Source organism: Amaranthus tricolor, chromosome 14 (genome assembly GCF_026212465.1).
Source record: "Amaranthus tricolor cultivar Red isolate AtriRed21 chromosome 14, ASM2621246v1, whole genome shotgun sequence".
NCBI lineage: Eukaryota > Viridiplantae > Streptophyta > Magnoliopsida > Caryophyllales > Amaranthaceae > Amaranthus > Amaranthus tricolor.
Window position 1 is genome coordinate 20,809,655 of NC_080060.1, and position 19,094 is coordinate 20,828,748.

General features: G+C 30.8%; 1 protein-coding gene across 1 annotated transcript; it reads right to left on the reverse strand.

Moving 5' to 3' along the window:
- Nucleotides 1–665: 665 nt before the first annotated feature.
- On the reverse strand, nucleotides 666–17,534 carry LOC130799415 (umecyanin-like). The gene is made up of 2 exons (XM_057662510.1): nucleotides 17,333–17,534; nucleotides 666–940 (listed from the first exon to the last, which is right to left on the reverse strand). The coding sequence occupies exons 1-2, from the start codon at nucleotides 17,508–17,510 to the stop codon at nucleotides 666–668; spliced, it is 453 nt and encodes a 150-aa protein (XP_057518493.1). The 5' UTR covers nucleotides 17,511–17,534.
- Between the last annotated feature and the right edge of the window lie 1,560 nt (nucleotides 17,535–19,094).

A 19,094-nucleotide genomic window follows, 5' to 3' on the forward strand; every position in this document is an offset into this window, starting at 1 on the left:
ATAAATCTGAAGAATATTCTTAATTTATAATATATTTATAACATTTATATATTGGATTGCATGAAAAAATACTTTACAATTGAAAATACCATTGTAGGATCGGCTCGTTGGATCGTAAGACCGTAGAATCGTATTATGATCTTATTACCACCTAAATTCTTAAAATAAGTGGAATTGCATGATTCTACCAACAATAAGATCTTACCTACAATTAATTTACCTAATAAATGCACTTATTAAAGAGGAAGACTAAAGTTTTCATTTACTAACAAGTTCAGCAAAAAAATGGATTTGAGTGAGCTGAGTCTAGTTGGACCATACACATATCTTACTTCTCCAATGTAGATTTGTCAATTGTGGAAGGGCTTACATCAAAATGGAGAAAGCAATTTAGGTTATAAAATATTGTAAAGTGATGGCTTACATCAAAATTTACCTACATGCTAGGCATAAAATATGCATAGCATAATACATAGCAGTTCACATACTAACTATACTAAATTGAACAACAAATAAATTTCATGATCATATTAAAATTAAACCCAAAAGGATACACATATAACATTAAACGTCCTCTAAAGAGTTTAGAAATTGTTTTAAGTTTAAATGAACAAACTGCATACGATTCTTAGTAGAACTGAACATATATCAAGCCAGCACAAAACTTAAGTCCGTCCCCATAGTTGACGGGACGCAAACTCAAGGAATCGAGTCCCACGACCGGAGTAGCCTTTGTCCGGGATGACCTGGATGTGGAGCTTCTGACCCATTTCACAGTGGGTTCCAACACCGCTATAAAAGTAGTAGTCATCAGTGGCATTGAGTAGGATCACGGTTGGACCCTTGAAGAACTGGTTTATTACATTATCATGGCCGCATTTGTCAAAATCTGCCTTGTTTACTTGTATCACATTGTGTGCTCCCATCCTGTATGGAAACACTGCAATATCCCCATGCATTTTTATCATTAACATGTTAAACTTTGGAATTGTGTTTAATATTTGTTTAAGAAAATTTATATGATACAACGTGATATTATTAATGGTTCTTACTTGTCATGATTTGCTACTCTTGTGAGATTAACTCAATCAAAAATTTGAGTTAATTTTTTAACTTTATAATGTTATACTAGTATACTTCATCATGTCCCTTCGGAATTCAAAAACACTAGTTATACAAACATAAAAGTATTTACAAATTACCATAAAAAAAAACAAGTCTTATTCAATAAACCATGTTATTTCTTTGAGAATAATTTATCTAAAAAGTTATACTTACTCTGATATAAGAATCAATTCTCCTCTTATTTTTATAAAAAAAATTAATTTATCCCAAAACATAAAATGTTTATTAGAAATACTTAGATATCAATCCATGTTTGAGCTAAAAAATATTTTTTGGCAAAATAAATTTTATCCATGTGCCGAGGCAAAACAACTACAGAATAGGCAGTATCAGACATTTCTGGTCATTGCATCAGATAGGATATGAGACACACCTTCTAGGTAGAGCTGTTCATGGGCGGGCTAATCGCCAAGCTCGACCCATCCGGCTCGACAAACGGGCGGGCTAGACGGGTAATACCTGCCTACCAAGATAAATGGGCGGGTAGCGATAGGCCGACACCAAAAAAATACCTGCGGGTACACACTCCCGCCTACTTAGTGTAATATATTATTTATTAAATAATTAATTCTATTAATTATTGAATTAGTACTACTACATGGCTCATACCCAACTTTAGTAATTAGTGCCCACACCCGGATTTAGTTTATTACTACTGTTCTAGCCCTAGGGTGTGCTTCTTTAACACTTTAAAGTTTCCAATTCTACCATCTACATTCAATATTTCTAACCTTCAAAGCACTGAAGCAGCCAACTAACAAAGTTTAAATAAGCAGCCGACTCCACTGTCTACATTTAATATTCATGCAAATTGAGTATTTTGAGACTTTATATGTATTTATAGTATTTTGAGCAATGTATTTATTTTAATTGTTATAATCACTTAACTTTATAATTTGTATTGTATTTTTAATTTTTATATAAGAAATACCCGCCTACTTGCGGGTCCTACCCGCTTAAACAATAGGCGGGTAGCGATAAAAATATATGCACTTAAATGCAGACGGGCTTTTTGAAGACTCAATTCATGATAATTCAAAACACATATTAAATTAAAAATAAATTTAGTAATTATATTTAGTTGTTTAAGTTAGTCCAAAAATCATATTAAATATTAATTGATTAATAGAGAAATTATTTAAGTCCGAAATATATTTAATTGAGATTAAATTAAATGACTTAAGATAATTTATATAAAGTTATATTTAAATTTTGAATTTAAATTTAAGCTTTTGGATAAGATTATATTGGAATTTTAATTAAATAAATGTATGTTCAAAACATTGAAATAATTGAATTATATTTGAGTTAAATGTGTGCTCAAGATATTTAAATATTTGTTTTAAAATATACGTTTGCGTTTAAATTTTGAATCTTTGAATTTAAATTAGTTGTTTTGAAATTAAACTATACTAATTAAACACTTTCCTATAAATAAGATGATAATTTAAATTGACACTAAAAATAGGAAAAGACAATTTAAATTAATGCTAAAAATAAGAATTAGTTTGTATAAAATTTTAAACGTTATTTTATCTGGTTTTTGCTTAGTATTCAATATCTAGTATGAGTTCTAACGTGGCAATACAACAATAGTTGATAATAACAAAATACAGCACACAATGTCGTAATTATATTAGCTCTCAGTGTACGTCAGTTTGAGTTAAAGTTCAAGATCTTGAAGACTGGCGCAAATTAATTAGATCAACGAAATTGACGGATGAAGCTGTCTTGCTCTTCAAGGATATGTTGAGGCGTGACATATATAAATATAAAGCTTCGTTCAAGAATTAAGATTGCACCTCTTCTTACAATTTTCTTTCTTGCTGACTTAAGATCTTGTATTCTCTAAACGTTCAAAAACAGTTTAATTCTTAGCTCATCTATCTCTTACAATTTGTAACAGGATTAAGTGTTAAAAAGAGTTAGAATTTTCATAGATTAATACGCCTAACCTTAGAATACTTTTTAAAGTGTTCAACATGCAATCTCTATCGTGAGATTGGGATTTGTGCTTTTATTAAGGGAACTTGTAAGACGTTTTTCAAGGGAAAGAACGTGGTGAGAGAAGATAGAAAGATCTTCTAAGTTATCTTAAAGTTCATTAATAAAAGGTGTTGAATCCTACGGGTTGGAAAAGAACCCATAGGCGGAGAGTAGGTTGTTTAGAACCAAACCTCTTTAACATATCGTGTGTTATTGTTTAAGTTTATTTTCGCACATACGCTTTAGTTTTATCAATCAACCTAAAGCTGTTTCAAAAAACTGTTTTGAAATGTCACCCAAGCTCTTGCGCTAACCTTCCAGACAAAAATTTTAAACTGGCATACTCTCTATTCACCCCCCTCTAGAGAGTATTCAACCTTCTATCAACTTTCAATCGGTATCAGAGCTGAGTTTCACATATAAAGATTAATATCTTGTGATGGATTTGATAGGAGAAGGGTTGTTTACTCAAAGTCGTTCGTGCTCTAGGCCTCCCTTGTTTGTGGAACAAATTTCTCTCATTAGAAAACTTTAATGAAGATGTTTGTGATCTATCAAGATATGGAACTTTGGGACATCATAACTAAAGGACCTAAGGTACCCATGAAAAAGGACGCTTAAGGAAATGATGTGGTAAAATTCGAGTCCGAATACTCACAAAGAGATTTGGAATCCGTATCCAAAAACTATAGAGCAATGAATCAATTGTGTTGTGCTTTAAATGGTACCGAGTTCAATAGAGTTTCATCATGCACAAGTGATAAGAAAATATGGGATAAGTTAGTTATGACATATGAAGGAACAAGTCAAGTAAAGAAAACTAAGATCAACATCCTCATGCATCAATATGAAATGTTGAAGATGAAAAAGGATGAGAATATTAATGAAATGTTTACTCGTTTCACATTAATTACTAACAGTTTGAATTCTCTTGGTGAAATTTTTACTATTGCAGAAAAAGTTCAGAAGGTCTTGAGGTGTCTTCCAAGATCCAAATGGGGTCCAAAAGTCACCGCCATTGAAGGAGCTCAAGACTTGAGAGTTCTATCACTTGACGATCTTCTTGGAAAACTCACAACTCATGAACTTACAGTACATGATGATAAAGAAAGTGATGTAACACCATGCATGAAGTATCTTGCTCTAAAGGCAATGAAACATCATGAATTCTCAAGCGATGATGAAAAAAGTGATGATGAGGAAGATCCATTTGCCTTGATCACAAAAGCTCTAGAAGGAATCATGAAGATGCGCAAAAGATTTTAAAAATTTAAATTTAGAAACAAAGGTAAATCTTCGAAGTCCAAATCTAATTCTAGAACTAACAAACTTGCTTGTTTTGAGTGTGGATCTATAGAACATCTTGTAAAGAAATACCCTAAGAAGAAAAGGGAATCTTACAAGAAAAACAAGAAGAAACAAGCAATGGTTGCTACAGGAGTGATTCCGAAAGATCAACTGAACCTGAAACTGAAGATGGTCAAGCTCACTTATATCCTATGGCTAATGATGACCAAGATGATGATCTAGATCAAAATCATAAGGAGGTACTTGACTTTCTTAACTCTTGTTCTAAAGACAAATTAGTTAAAGCTCTCTTTGACATGTTTCAAATTGAAAAGATCTTAAAAGATGAGTAAAACATTCTAGAAAATAGAATTCGTCACAATGGCGAAGGTTGTGAATACCTTATAAAGAAAAATGAATCGCTAAAGGCTGAAACAGTAAAATTTGAAGAGACTGTCAAAGTCTTGAAAGAACAGAATATCAGCCAGATGAAAAGGCTCATTGATCTTCAGAATAAAAATGATCATCTTGAATCTGAGCTCAATACACTTATATATAAGTTTGAGAAAAAAGATTACAAGCCTTAACAAAGCTAAATGACTCCGAATCTAAATTTACAAAAATGCTTACATGTCAAAAAGGATTCAATAATAAACGTGTTATAGGTTATAATAATGTCACACATAACTATAAGAGTAAAACCACATTTGTTAAGAGTGTATACAAACATAGACACATACCTATTTGCTCCTTTTGTTACAAAGAAGGACATATTAAGTTTGCATGTCCCTACAGACGTAAGGACAATTATATTATTAAGAATTTCTTTCCTCTTAAACTACGTGAACAGATAAAGAAAATTTGAGTTCCTAAAGGGACAAGACCACCTAACATGGTCTCTCCCGAATATGGTCCCAAATTTGTCACTTGGTTAGCTAAGTAAAGTTGAGAAAGGTTATTTTTTGTTTTGTAGGAAAAGCAAAAGTGGATCTTAGATAGTGGATGCTCGAGACATATGATCGGTAAAGTTTTTTTATTTTCTGAAATTAAAGAAAGATGTAATGGCTCGATCACCCTAGGTGACAAAGGTAAATGCAAAACTTTAGGTGTTGGCAAATATGGTAAGAATCCTTCTAAAACTATTGATAATGTCTATTTAGTTGAAGGTCTAAAATTTAATTTACTAAGTGTGTCTCAACTATGTGATAGAGGTAATCAAGTAATCTTTGATAAAGAGAAATGTGTTGTCAAAAATCTAAACACCGGAGATACATTTATTACCGCCCTTAGACATGATAATGTTTCTGCCTTGAATACTAACAAAATTGCAGCTCAAAATTTCAAGTGCTTGAAAGCTATGACAGATGATCCAAAACTATGGCATAGACGTCTGGGTCACATAAATATACAAACCATGCATGAACTAGTAAGTAAAGATCTAGTTATGGGACTTCCAGCTCTTGACTATAAACACAGTCCTACATGTGACGCATGCATTAGAGGAAAACAAGTAAGAAGTTCATGTATATCGAAGAAAATGGTAAGTACTTCAAGACCATGTGAACTTTTACACATTGATCTATGTGGTCCAATACGTGTACGGAGCTTACGAGGTAAATCTTACATTTTAGTTACAGTTGATGATTATTCTAGATTTACATGGGTTGATTTTTTGAAGGATAAAAGTAAAGCCTTGAAACCGTTCTCAAGACGTTGTAAAGAAATGCAAACTCAATTGAATCTTCCAATAGTCTCGATTAGAAGTGATCATGGGAGAGAGTTTGATCAACTAGGTTTTAATTCCTTTTTTGAAAAATACGGTATAACCCATAACTTTTCAGCTCCTAGGACATCCCAATAAAATGGTGTGGTTGAAAGGAAAAATTGAAAGAAGAAATGGCTAGGACAATGCTTATAGAAAATAGATTAGCCAAACATTATTGGGCCTAGGCTATTAACACAGCAAATTATGTCTTAATTAGGTGTCTCATTAGACTTATACTTAAGAAAACCCCCTAAGAGTTATTTAAAGGAAGAAAACCAAACATAGCCTACCTTAGACCATTTGGTTGCAAATACTTTATCCATAATAATGGTAAGGATAATTTACGTAAATTTGATGCTAGAAGTGATGAAGGTATATTTCTTAAATACTCATTAAATAGTAAGGCTTATAGAGTTCTAAATAAGCGTACAAGTATGGTTGGGGAAAGCATACATGTAGTATTTGATGAATCCGACAATGGAATATTAAGTGAAGGATTTAAAGAGAAACCTTAATAAACATTTTGACGATATAAGTGATGATGAATTGGATGTTAATGATCTTAGTCAAGATAAAAACAAAAACATGCAGGATACTATACAAAGTCTTTATAAGGTTGAAGAAAAACAAGTTGAAAATATTGAAGACTCGCAGCCTGATCTTAAGACCCAATCTCAAGACCTGGAAACAACTCCTAAACGTACTGATTTAGATACACCAATTAGAAATTCCTCAAATGAGGTAGGAACAAGTTCTAAGAATGATTACACACCATCCATACTACGTATAAGACTTAGAATGTCATCTCCACATCCTCCAGAAAACATCATAAGTGATTCAAATAAAGGTACTCAAACTCGATCCTCTCTTAAAAATTTATGTGCATTTTCTGCTTTTATTTCTCTTGTAGAACAAAAGGATGTTAAAGAAGAAATACAAGAACCAGAGTGGATCATTACTATGCAAAATGAATTAAATGAATTCGAAAAAAACAAAGTTTGGGATCTAGTTGAAAGACCGCCAGATCGCACAATTGTTGGAACTAGATGAGTCTTCCGCAATAAGCTCAATGAGGATGGAGACATTATAAGGAATAAAGTAAGGCAGGTAGCTCAAGGTTATAATCAAGAAGAAGGAATAGATTATGACGAGACTTTTGCTTCAGTTGCAAGGTTAGAATCTATCCGTATTATGCTTGCTTTTGCTTCATACATGAATATAAAACTATATCAAATGGATGTTAAATGTGCTTTCTTAAATGGATACTTATAAGAGGAAGTATATGTTAAACAACCACCTGGCTTTGAAAATCCCGATCTACCTAATCATGTGTTTAAACTGAGCAAAGCACTGTATGGCTTAAAATAAGCTCCAAGGGCATGGTATGACAGATTTAGCTCACATTTACTTGACAATATCTTTCAACGAGGTAAAATTGATAAAACGCTTTTCATTAAAAGTAAAGGAAAATATATTATTGTTGTTCAAGTATATGTTGATGATATATTGTTTGGAGCTACTAATGATTCTTTGTGCAAGGAATTTTTTGAGATTATGTGTAAGGAATTCAAAATGAGCATGATGGGAGACTTAAAATTTTTTCTTGGACTACAAATAAAGTAAAAAAAAGATGGCATATTTATTTGTCAAAGTAAATATGTTAGAGATTTGCTAAAGAAGTACAATATGGATCAATGAAAAACTGCTAATACGCCTATGAGTGCAACACTACAATATGGATCAATGAAAAACTGCTAATACGCCTATGAGTGCAACACTAAGTCTAGACCAAGACATAAATGGTAAGAGTGTTGATCAAAAGACTTATAGATGTATGATTGGTTCTTTATTTTTTTTTTAACAGCTAGTCATCCTGATATTATGTTTAGTGTTTGCTTATGTGCACGTTTTCAAGCTAACCCAAAAGAATGTCACTTAATAGTAGTTAAGAGAATCTTTAGATATTTGCATGGGACTAAAGACTTTGGTCTATGGTACCCTAGTTGTGGAGATTTTGGTTTGATTGGTTTTTCAGATGCTGATTATGCTGGTTATAAGGTGGATAGAAAGAGCACTTCAGGATTGTGTCAATTCTTGGGAAATTCATTGATTTCATGGTATTCTAAAAAGCAAAATTCAGTTGCCTTATCTATAGCTGAAGCTGAATACATAGCTGTTGGTGCATGTTGTTCTCAAATCTTATGGATTGCACAACAGCTTCGAGATCTTGTAGTTGATCTCAACGATATTCCAACTGAGTGTGATAATACAAGTGCAATTTGTATTACTAAATATCCAGTACAATATTCATGTACAAAACACATTGAGGTTCATCACCGTTTCATATGTGATCATGTCGAAAAAGTTCATATTTTTACTCTATCTTTTATCTCTACAGAAAATCAATTAGCTGATGTATTTACAAAACCTTTAAGTCCTGATCGTTTTGCATATATTCGTATGGAACTTGGCATGTTAAATGATGTTGCATGAACTAAGGGGGAGTAAGGGTTTAATAGTAAAAGTAAAATGTTACTAAATACTAAGTATGTATTTAGGGGGAGTATTTTATTTTATTTACATGAGTTAATTACGGTTGCATATATGTGTGTTTATACATGTGTTTGAGAGTTGAAAATTAAATTTCAAATTTCTTAAAATTATTTGTTACAAATAAATATATAAAAATGGGATTTTTAATTAAAAACCTTTAATCACTAAAGGATATTTAATTTTAAACTAATTTTTTTGCTTGAATTTTATTTTTTTTACGTCAACTATACTTTCATGTTTTTGGTCCAATTTACATTGGTCTTTCCAAATGAATTCATAATTACCCCTTACATACATCCCCTCATATTACCCTTCAAACCATCGAGCTTCACTCACATCAATTGTGCTTTTTCCCTAAGCTGTCCAATCAACATTTATTGAAGTACAAATGCATTGTACCAAGCTCCTCTCCTTCATATAACTTGTGAACCGTTCCTTTCCCATTCCATTCCAAACTTTTTTGATTTTGTGAACAGTAGTATCAAACATTTCTTCAAGCTTTCAAACTACTCTTTCCATGGCCCCTAAAGAAAAGTCACTCGCTCCTCCACAAAATCTGAAAAAGGAGAATCATCAAAATCACCGATGGATGAACCGATAGCTCCATCTATTCCCTCACCTTTAAGTGCTGTGGAAGTACCAAAATCATGGTTTGAAAACCACAAGGCTTTTGGCAAGTGGATTGATGTCTTTAAACAACGTTCTATCTCTTTTGTTGATATCATTTTGAAATCATTTCTGCATTTATTGAGTTTACTCCAAGTAAACTCCTAGACCCAAGATATGTGTTTTATCCCACATTAGTTAAAATCTTCTACTGTAATCTCTCTTTTATAACTCTTGATGGATTTCCTGCTTTAAGAAGTTATGTTAAAGGTTAAGAACTTGTTATCAAAAACACTAATCAATGAGTTGTTTAAATTTTTAAACGTTATTGATGACTCTTCCCCAAATTCGTTTGCTTTTCAAAATGCAAAAGGCATGTTTGTTTTATCCTCTCATCTTGATTTTTCTCCTACAAGACAGTTAACCCACAATGGCTTAACTTTGTCTGGAAAACTTCTCCATAATTCGATAGCCAAAATTGTATTTTCCAAAGGAACTTCTTGTGAATTAGTTTCTGATTCTCATTTAATTTTGATGTGGAAAATTGCTGCCCAAAAATCGATTGATCATGCCTCTTTAATCATCTCTACTATGAGGTTTTGTAGTTTTAGTTTCTGAAATTTGGCCCTCCCTTATGCAAATCTTCTTTCACTCATCTTTGATCACTTCAATCTCATTACTGATCTAGAAGAGGTTGACTATTATGATCCTCAATCTTTTTCCAACAACATTCTGCTTCCTTTAGGGATCTTTAAAGTTGGTGGTAAATATGAGTTATACTCAAATTTATCAGTCACAGAGAAAAAGAAGTTACAAAAGTTGCATGGAAAAAAGATAGGCCGATTGGAACCTCATTCTAAAGAAAATCATACTACCCATTCTCGCCTCGAGTCACTTGATTCTGAGGTTTGTGAAATCAAAGTGTCCCTACTTGAACTACATGATAAAGTGTCCAAATTAACTTCTATGCTAGACACTTTTATGAAAGATATGAAGGGTATGGTAGTTGAGGAAGTGATTGTAGAAGAGGATGTTAAAGAGGAGCCTGCAAAAAAGGATAAAAAGGTGTCAAAAGAAGGAAAGGCTACTCAAGAAGGTAAAAAGGCTGAGGAAGAAGAGAAGGAAGAAAAAGAGAAGGAGGAGAAGGAACAAGAAATTGATGCCACCCCATCCAAACAATTCCACCACCAATTGTTGAAACTACTCCTGAAACCTCTACGCCGATCAAACCCAAGGCCTCTAAGACGAGGAAGACCAAGTCTAGAAGTAGTTTCTATGATGGTTAATGAACAATTTTTTTAATCGACAAACAGTTAGTTTTTGTTAAACAATCCCAACATTTTCATCCGTGTTTACTTTTTGATGAAAGTCAAAAAGGGGGAGAAATTATGTAAAATACGTTTAATGTTTTTACTTTATGCTTGCTTGCTGTTTTATTGTTTGATTTTTATCTGTTTGATTGCTTAGTTATTCATTATATTTTAACGATTGTTGATTATTGTTTTGATTGTTTGATTATTTCAAGTATCAATATTGTTTCATGATCATAAATATTAACATTCATGTTCATTCAAAAAGTTAATGTTTGATGTTATGTTCATAGTTACTGATTATTGTTCTTGTTCATGTCGTTTGATAATCATAATACACTTTGATTTTAAAATGTTGATATGATGTTACAATTTAATATTGATTATTATATCTTTGCATGTATTGTGATTGGATATTTGTTTACTTATGATTTTGGATAATGGTTTATTATGTTATTGATTTATTATCCATGCATATATTTTTATTGGCTTACATCTATATTATATGATTTATTATTCTGATTTGAAATAGTTTTCAAAGTCTTGAAAATTTTCTGTTTAATTATAACTTAACGTGATTGATAAAATATCTAAGTGATTGTTCTTATCATGTTTTTTTAATTCATGTTAACTTAGTAATATGATTTAGGAAAATATGATTTTGACTTTCATCAAGGGGGAGATTAAAGACTCAATTATCTTAAGTGATGATAATTCAAAACACATATTAAATTAAACAATAAATTAAGTAAATATATTTAGTTGTTTAAGATGGTCCAAAAATCATATAAAATATTAATTGATTAATTGACAAATTATTTAAGTTCGAAATATATTTAATTGAGATTAAATTAAATGACTTAAGATAATTTATATAAAGTTATATTTTAATTTTGAATTTAAATTTAAGCTTTTGGATAAGATCATATTTGAATTTTAATTAAATAAATGTATGTTCAAAACATTGAAATAATTTAATTATATTTGAGTTAAACGTGTGCTCAAGATATTTGAATATTTGCTTTAAATTATACGTTTACGTTTAAATATTGAATCTTTGAATTTAAATAATTTGTTTTGAAATTAAACTATACTAATTAAAGACTTTCCTATAAATAAGATGATAATTTAAATTGACACTAAAAGTAGGAAAAGACAATTTATATTAATGTAAAAAATAGGAATTAATTTTTAATAAAATTTTACACGTTATTTTATCTGGTTTTTGCTGATTATTCAATATCTTGGATGAGTTCTAGTGTGGCAATACAACAATGGTTGATAATAACAAAATACAACACAAACGTCAGTTTGAGTTAAAGTTCAAGATCATGAAGACTGGCGCAAATTAATTAGATCAACAAAATTGACGGATGAAGCTTTCTTGCTCTTCAAGGATATGTTGAGGCGTGACATATCTAAATACAAGGTTTCGTTCAAGAATTAAGATTGCACCTCTTCTTACAATTTTCTCTCTTGTTGACTTAAGATCTTGTATTCTCTAAACGTTCAAAAACAGTTGTAATTCTTAGTTCATCTAGCTCTTACAATTTGTAATAGGATTAAGTGTTCAAAAGAGTTAGAATTTTCATAGATTAATACGCCTAACCTTAGAATACTTTTTAAAGTGTTCAACTTGTATTCTCTATTGTGAGATTGGGATTTGTGTTTTTATTAAGGGAACTTGTAAGACGTTCTTTAAGGGGAAGAACGTGGTGAGAGAAGATAGAGAGATCTTCTAAGTTATCTTAAAATTCATTAATAAATGGTGTTGAATCCTACGGGTTGGAAGAGAACCCATAAGCGGAGAGTAGGTTGTTTAGAACCGAACCTCATTAACATATCGTGTGTTTAAGTTAATTTTCGTACAAACGCTTTAGTTTTATCAATCGACCTAAAGCTGTTCTAGAAAACAGTTTTGAAAGGTCACCCAAGCTCTTGAGCTAACCTTCCAGACAAAAATTTTAAACGGGCATACTCAATATTCACCCCGATCTAAAGAGTATGCGACCTCCTATCAACTTTCACTTTTGAATATTTGTGTCAAAGGGTAGATTTTTTAGGCACTATCCAGCTCGGTCCGCTACTCACCCAAACCCACCCATAAACAGAAAGATAAAATTAAATTTTGAATTTAAATTTAAGCTTTTGCATAAGATCATATTTGAATTTTAAATAAATAAATCTATGTTCAAAACATTGAAATAATTGTATTATATTTGAGTCAAACGTTTGCTCAAGATATTTGAATATTTGCTTTAGATTATACGTTTGCGTCTAAATTTTCAATCTTTGAATTTAAATTATTTGTTTTGAAATTAAGCTATACTAATTAAAGACTTTCCTATAAATAAGATGATAATTTAAATTGACACTAAAAATAAGAAAAGACAATTTAAATTAATTCTAAAAATAGGAATTAATTTTGAATAAATTTTTACACGTTATTTTATCTGATTTTTGCTAAGTATTCAATATCTTGTATGAGTTCTAACGTGGCAATACAACAATGGTTGACAATAACAACATACAGTACAAACGTCAATTTGAGTTAAAGTTCAAGATCTTGAAGACTGGCGCAAATTAATTAGATCAACGAAATTGACGGATGAAGCTTTCTTGCTCTTCAAGGATATGTTGAGGCGTGACATATATAAATACAAGGTTTCGTTCAAGAATTAAGATTGCATCTCTTCTTACAGTTTTCTCTTTTGTTGACTTAAGGTCTTGTATTCTCTAAACGTTCAAAAACAGTTGTAATTCTTAGTTCATCTAGCTCTTACAATTTGTAATAGGATTAAATGTTAAAAAGAGTTAGAATTTTCATAGATTAATACGCCTAACCTTAGAATACTTTTTAAAGTGTTCAACTTGTAATCTCTATTGTGAGATTGGGATTTGTGTTTTTATTAAGGGAACTTGTAAGACATTTTTCAAGAGGAAGAACGTGGTGAGAGAAGATAGAGAGATCTTCTAAGTTATCTTAAAGTTCATTAATAAAAGGTGTTGAATCCTACGGCTTGGAAAAGAACCCATAGGCGGAGAGTAGGTTGTTTAGAACCCAACCTCGTTAACATATCGTATGTTATTGTTTAAGTTTATTTTCGTATATACGCTTTAGTTTTATCAATCGACCTAAAGCTGTTCCATAAAACAGTTTTGAAAGGTCACCCAAGCTCTTGAGTTAACCTTCCAGACAAAAATTTTAAACGGGAATACTCTCTATTTACCCCCGTCTAGAGAGTCTTCAACCTCCTATCAACTTTCACTTTTGAATATTTGAGTTAAAGAATAGATTTTTTAGGCACTATCCAGCCCGGTCCACTACTCACCCAAACCCACCCATAAACAGAAATTAATATTTAAATTTTGAATTTAAATTTAAGCTTTTGGATTAGATCAAATTTGTTTTTTAATTAAATAAATGTATGTTGAAAACATTGAAATAATTGAATTACATTTAAGTTAAACGTGTGCTCAAGATATTTGAATATTTGTTTTAAATTAGCGTTTAAATTTTGAATCTTTGAATTTAAATTATTTGTTTAGAAATTAAGCTATACTAATTAAAGACTTTCCTATAAATAATATGATAATTTAAATTGACACTAAAAATAAAAAAAGACAATTTAAATTAATGCTAAAAATAGGAATTAATTTTGAATAAAATTTTACACGTTATTTTATCTTGGTTTTGCTGAGTATTCAATATTTTGTATGAGTTCTAACGTGGCAATACAGCAATGGTTGATAATAACAAAATACAGCACAAACGTCAGTTTGAGTTAAAGTTCAAGATCTTGAAGACTTTCGAAAATTATTTAGATCAACGAAATTGACGGATGAAGCTTTCTTGCTCTTCAAGGATATGTTGATGCGTGACATATATAAATACAAGGTTTCGTTTAAGAATTAAAAATTGCATCTCTTCTTACAGTTTTCTCTCTTGTTTACTTAAGATCTTGTATTCTCTAAACGTTCAAAAACAGTTGTAATTCTTAATTCATCTAGCTCTTACAATTTGTAATAGAATTAAGTGTTAAAAAGAGTTAGAATTTTCATAGATTAATACTCCCAACCTTAGAATACTTTTTAAAGTGTTCAACTTGTAATCTCTATTGTGAGATTGAGATTTGTGTTTTTATTTAGGGAACTTGTAAGACGTTTTTCAAGGGAAGAAACGTGGTGAGAAAAGATAGAGAGATGTTCTAACTTATCTTAAAGTTCATTAATAAAAGGTGTTGAATCATACGGGCTGGAAGAGAACCCATTGGCGGAGAGTAGGTTGTTTAGAATCGAACCTCGTTAACATATCGTGTGTTATTGTTTAAGTTTATTTTCGTACATACGCTTTAGTTTTATCAATCGACCTAAAGCTGTTCCATAAAACAGTTTTGAAAGGTCACCCAAGCTCTTAAGCTAACCTTCCAGACAAAAATTTTAAACGGGCATACTCTCTATTTACCCCCCTCTAGAAAGTATTCGACCTCCTTTCAACTTTCACTTTTGAACCATTTAAGTCAAAGGGTAGATTTTTTAGGCGCTATCCAGCCCGGTCCGCTACTCACCCAAACCCACCCGTAAACAGTTCTACGTCTAGAATATGAGGCTCTCCTTCTACGCAGGGTTTTCCGACATTCATTCTCTATACTTTATATGCATGGAAAGGGATGAGAAGACCAAAAAAACATCAATGTACAGCAGCTATACACTTAGCAAATCAGCCTAGTAGATGTTACCATGTTAACAGAAAAAAATCTAGGACCTAACGACCAGCAGCCAGAGGAGCAATATAGCTAAAATATATTGATTACTAGAAAATTAATGAAAAAATTATCCATAACAATTTAATTTTTTCATGATTTTTCTATTATAATCCTACTTATTGATTAAATATGAACAATCTCAAATTTAAAATATTTTTCTTAGAGTAAACCTTGTTACCTGATGAGTTGTTATGGCAAATTTTAATTTTTTTAAAAAAAATAATTTAAAATAAAATATCGAAAAAAATATTTATAAAATGGAAAATAAAAAATTTTGATTTTTTTTTATTGTTTAAAATTATTTATGTAAATTTTCAAAAAATTTGTCTGTTTATAGATTAATTTTCAATCAGGTTACCAATGTTTATTCTAGTCAAATACCCTCTAAAGTTTCTATTATTCATGGTTAATTAATAAGTGAGATTATTGTAGGAAAATCATAAGAAGGTTGGATTATTATAGGTAATTTTTCTAAAAATAATTTATTTATCGGATATTTCATGATATACCACTGAGTTTCTTCGAAATTCACCATATACCACACAAAATGTTTTAATTCACCATATACCATTGAGTTTTCGTCCGTCAGCACATAATACCATTAATGGCAACTGTCGTTAGTGTGCCGCTTGTAGTAAATTATTAATTCACCATATACCATTAATTTTATTTTTTTTGCGTCAAATACCATTTTTTGCATCAAATCTGACGATAGCTGAAAACCTAGTTGCTGAATTTTCGGAACACAAGTCTGTGATGGGGTTGAACGTGATCCATTTTGGTTGATTTCTTTGTTGTTTTCCTTTCTTGTACTATCTTTTTGATAAGGCTTTTAGTATAATAGGGCATCTCTGTAGGATAAATGAGTGCTTTACGAGCAATTGACTTGAATGAGCTTTGATCTTGGTTCATATCTTGATAAAACATGACATCTGCTGCCCATTTTTACAGAGGAGCACATGTTCTGTAATCCTTAATGTGCCCATGGTTGTAGCGTTTGTCAATATGCTTCATCTTAAATTCTTAATCAAGATAACTTAATCAATAATAAGATTGTAATCTTTAAAGCTGCTTGTCACGGCTCTTTTAAGTTTGCGGCTAAAGAGGCATGCTGCATGTTCTCTGATGACTTGTGGGCTGAACTAGTTGTTCAAATTTGGTGAGGGATAGGCATGATCTGTAGACGAACTCATCCATGGTTGCACACCTTGAAACTTGCGTTTCATATGCTGAGCATAGAGACTAAATTTTTCTAATCATCTTTATTGCTTGTAAAGTACCAACTTATCTGGGGTTTCCCTGCTTGAAGTGATATATTCTTTTTAATTTGCTTGTAAACGTAGCCTATTTTAGCCACGCAATGTCACAAACATGTATACTTGCATGTGCCTTGATGAGTTATGATGAGTTAGAAACATTCATATAGTAGCTTCGGATATCTGCCTTTTTCTATAGCATAGCTATTGTTACCAATGCAATTTTAGTGTGCCGTTTCTTGATACATACGGATATCAGCTATCGTCAGATTTGACACAAAAATTGGTATTTGACACAAAAATTGGTATTTGACGCAAAAAAAATAAAATTAATGGTATATGGTGAATTAATAATTTACCACAAACGGCACACTAACGGCAGTTGCCATTAATGGTATTCTGTGCTAACGGACGAAAACTCAATGGTATATGGTGAATTAAAACATTTTGTGTGGCATATGGTGAATTTCGAAGAAACTCAGTGGTATATCATGAAATATCCGTTTATTTATTCTTTTTGTAAATTAGTATAAAGCCATGCAAAAATCTATTTATCCAATGTATAATCGAGCAACGGGAAAAATGTTCTTTTTTTGATCACAAAAATGTAAAACTGATAGAATTAAGAGAACAAAAAATCATAAAAATCCAACACGAAAACACAATTAAAAAACTGACCTAATTTATCACCAGCACCAAAAATTCTAGGTTTAGCCCAATCTTCATAAAAGGTTTTATTAGGAGGAATTTCCCAACCTGCAGCTCCTCCTACAACATGAATCAACGCACTGGTAGATTGAAAGAAAACGCAGCACATTACAACCACTAACGGCAATGCGATGCGTACTAGACCCATCTTTCTACCAGCTATTTAATTTATTATAACCTACTTTTTAAAAAAAAATTATCATCAAAAGCTTTATATATATGAAATTGATTTTTTTTTTTTTATAATAATTAACTATAGCATAAAAATGATGGTAAATTTGAGTTAAATTATGATTAAAATGAGGTGGTTATCATTTGAGTACAGCCTATATATCTATATAAGTCCAACCTCCTAAGATATAGATTAACAACAAAGTTTTGAGGTTATCTCTTTCTCACACTTTGTTCTATTTTTGAATAGAAAATCTATAACCAGTTAAAATGCGTAATAAATCTAGAGTGCTAAAATGGTTTGATAATAATTAATAATGTATGTGTGCCCTCTAAATTCAGGGTGGAAATGTTGAAATCCTAATAAACAAAATAAGGAAAATTTGTCAAAAATTACCTTAACAAAACGATCTATGACTTACAATAAATTTTTTTTACAAACTATTCATTAAAACTTATTTCTTTGGGGGTGTTTGGTAAATCAGTGGGTTGGAGGATTTCCTGTTAGTTGGTGCTATCAGCTGGTTCATTGGTCAAACAAGCTAAAAATAGTGTTTGGTAAAAGCGTTTGTTGAAAGAACTGATTGATATTAATAAGCTAAATTAAAACCCGCTGCATTTTTTTACCCTTTTATTATTCTTTTTTTTACCCCCTCTCATAACCTAATCTTATAACTTATATAATTAACTTATATACAATTGCCATCAATCATTAATTTGTTAAACAAGAGGTATAAGCTTATGAGTAATGTCAAATTAGGAATGTCAACACTTGTTCCATTTATGAAAAGAAGGCAACATACTTGTACTTTATTTACTGTTTGAAAACAAATATTTCAAAATAAATATTTCATTTCAAATTATGAATTTTAATTATGAAATCATAAATAAAGAATTTGAGGATGACAAGGTTTGGGTAGTCATTCTCAAATTCTTAACTTTAACTACTTTAAAAACAATAATGAAATTGAATTTAAATCCAAATTTGAAAATTATTGATTTGCCAAACAATAAATTTGAGCCAATTCCAAATTTTCAAATGAAATCGGTATTCCCAAAACATTAAAGAACTCTAAGTTCAATGGATATTCATCTTCTTGATTCTAGTTATCTATCATCAATTCTCAGTAATTGAAATGACAGGATATATCTTTTTCTTTATTGAAATCAAACCATTAAGCATTGGATACGATCTTTTTTGTCTTTTTTATGATTTCTATTAAGGTAATACTAATAAATATCTTTGATCACTGTTAAAGGTATACATTTAGGGAGTATTTGGTATTACGAGTGAAAATGTAATGAAAAGGAAATTTAAAAGAAAGGATAAGGATAAGGTAGAGGGTTATTTTTTAAAGTTGTTTGGTATAGAAAAAAATTGAATAGAAAGGGTAATGAAAACAAATTTTTAAAATTCTCATATATTCATTCCAATATTACTCACCATCTTACAAGTCAATAGAAAAAACTCATTTATGTCCAAGAATTTCTCCACCTTATAATTTCTAACAGTCAGTTATTTTGGTATGATTGGTTGTTTGAGGGAGAAAATTAATTGTTT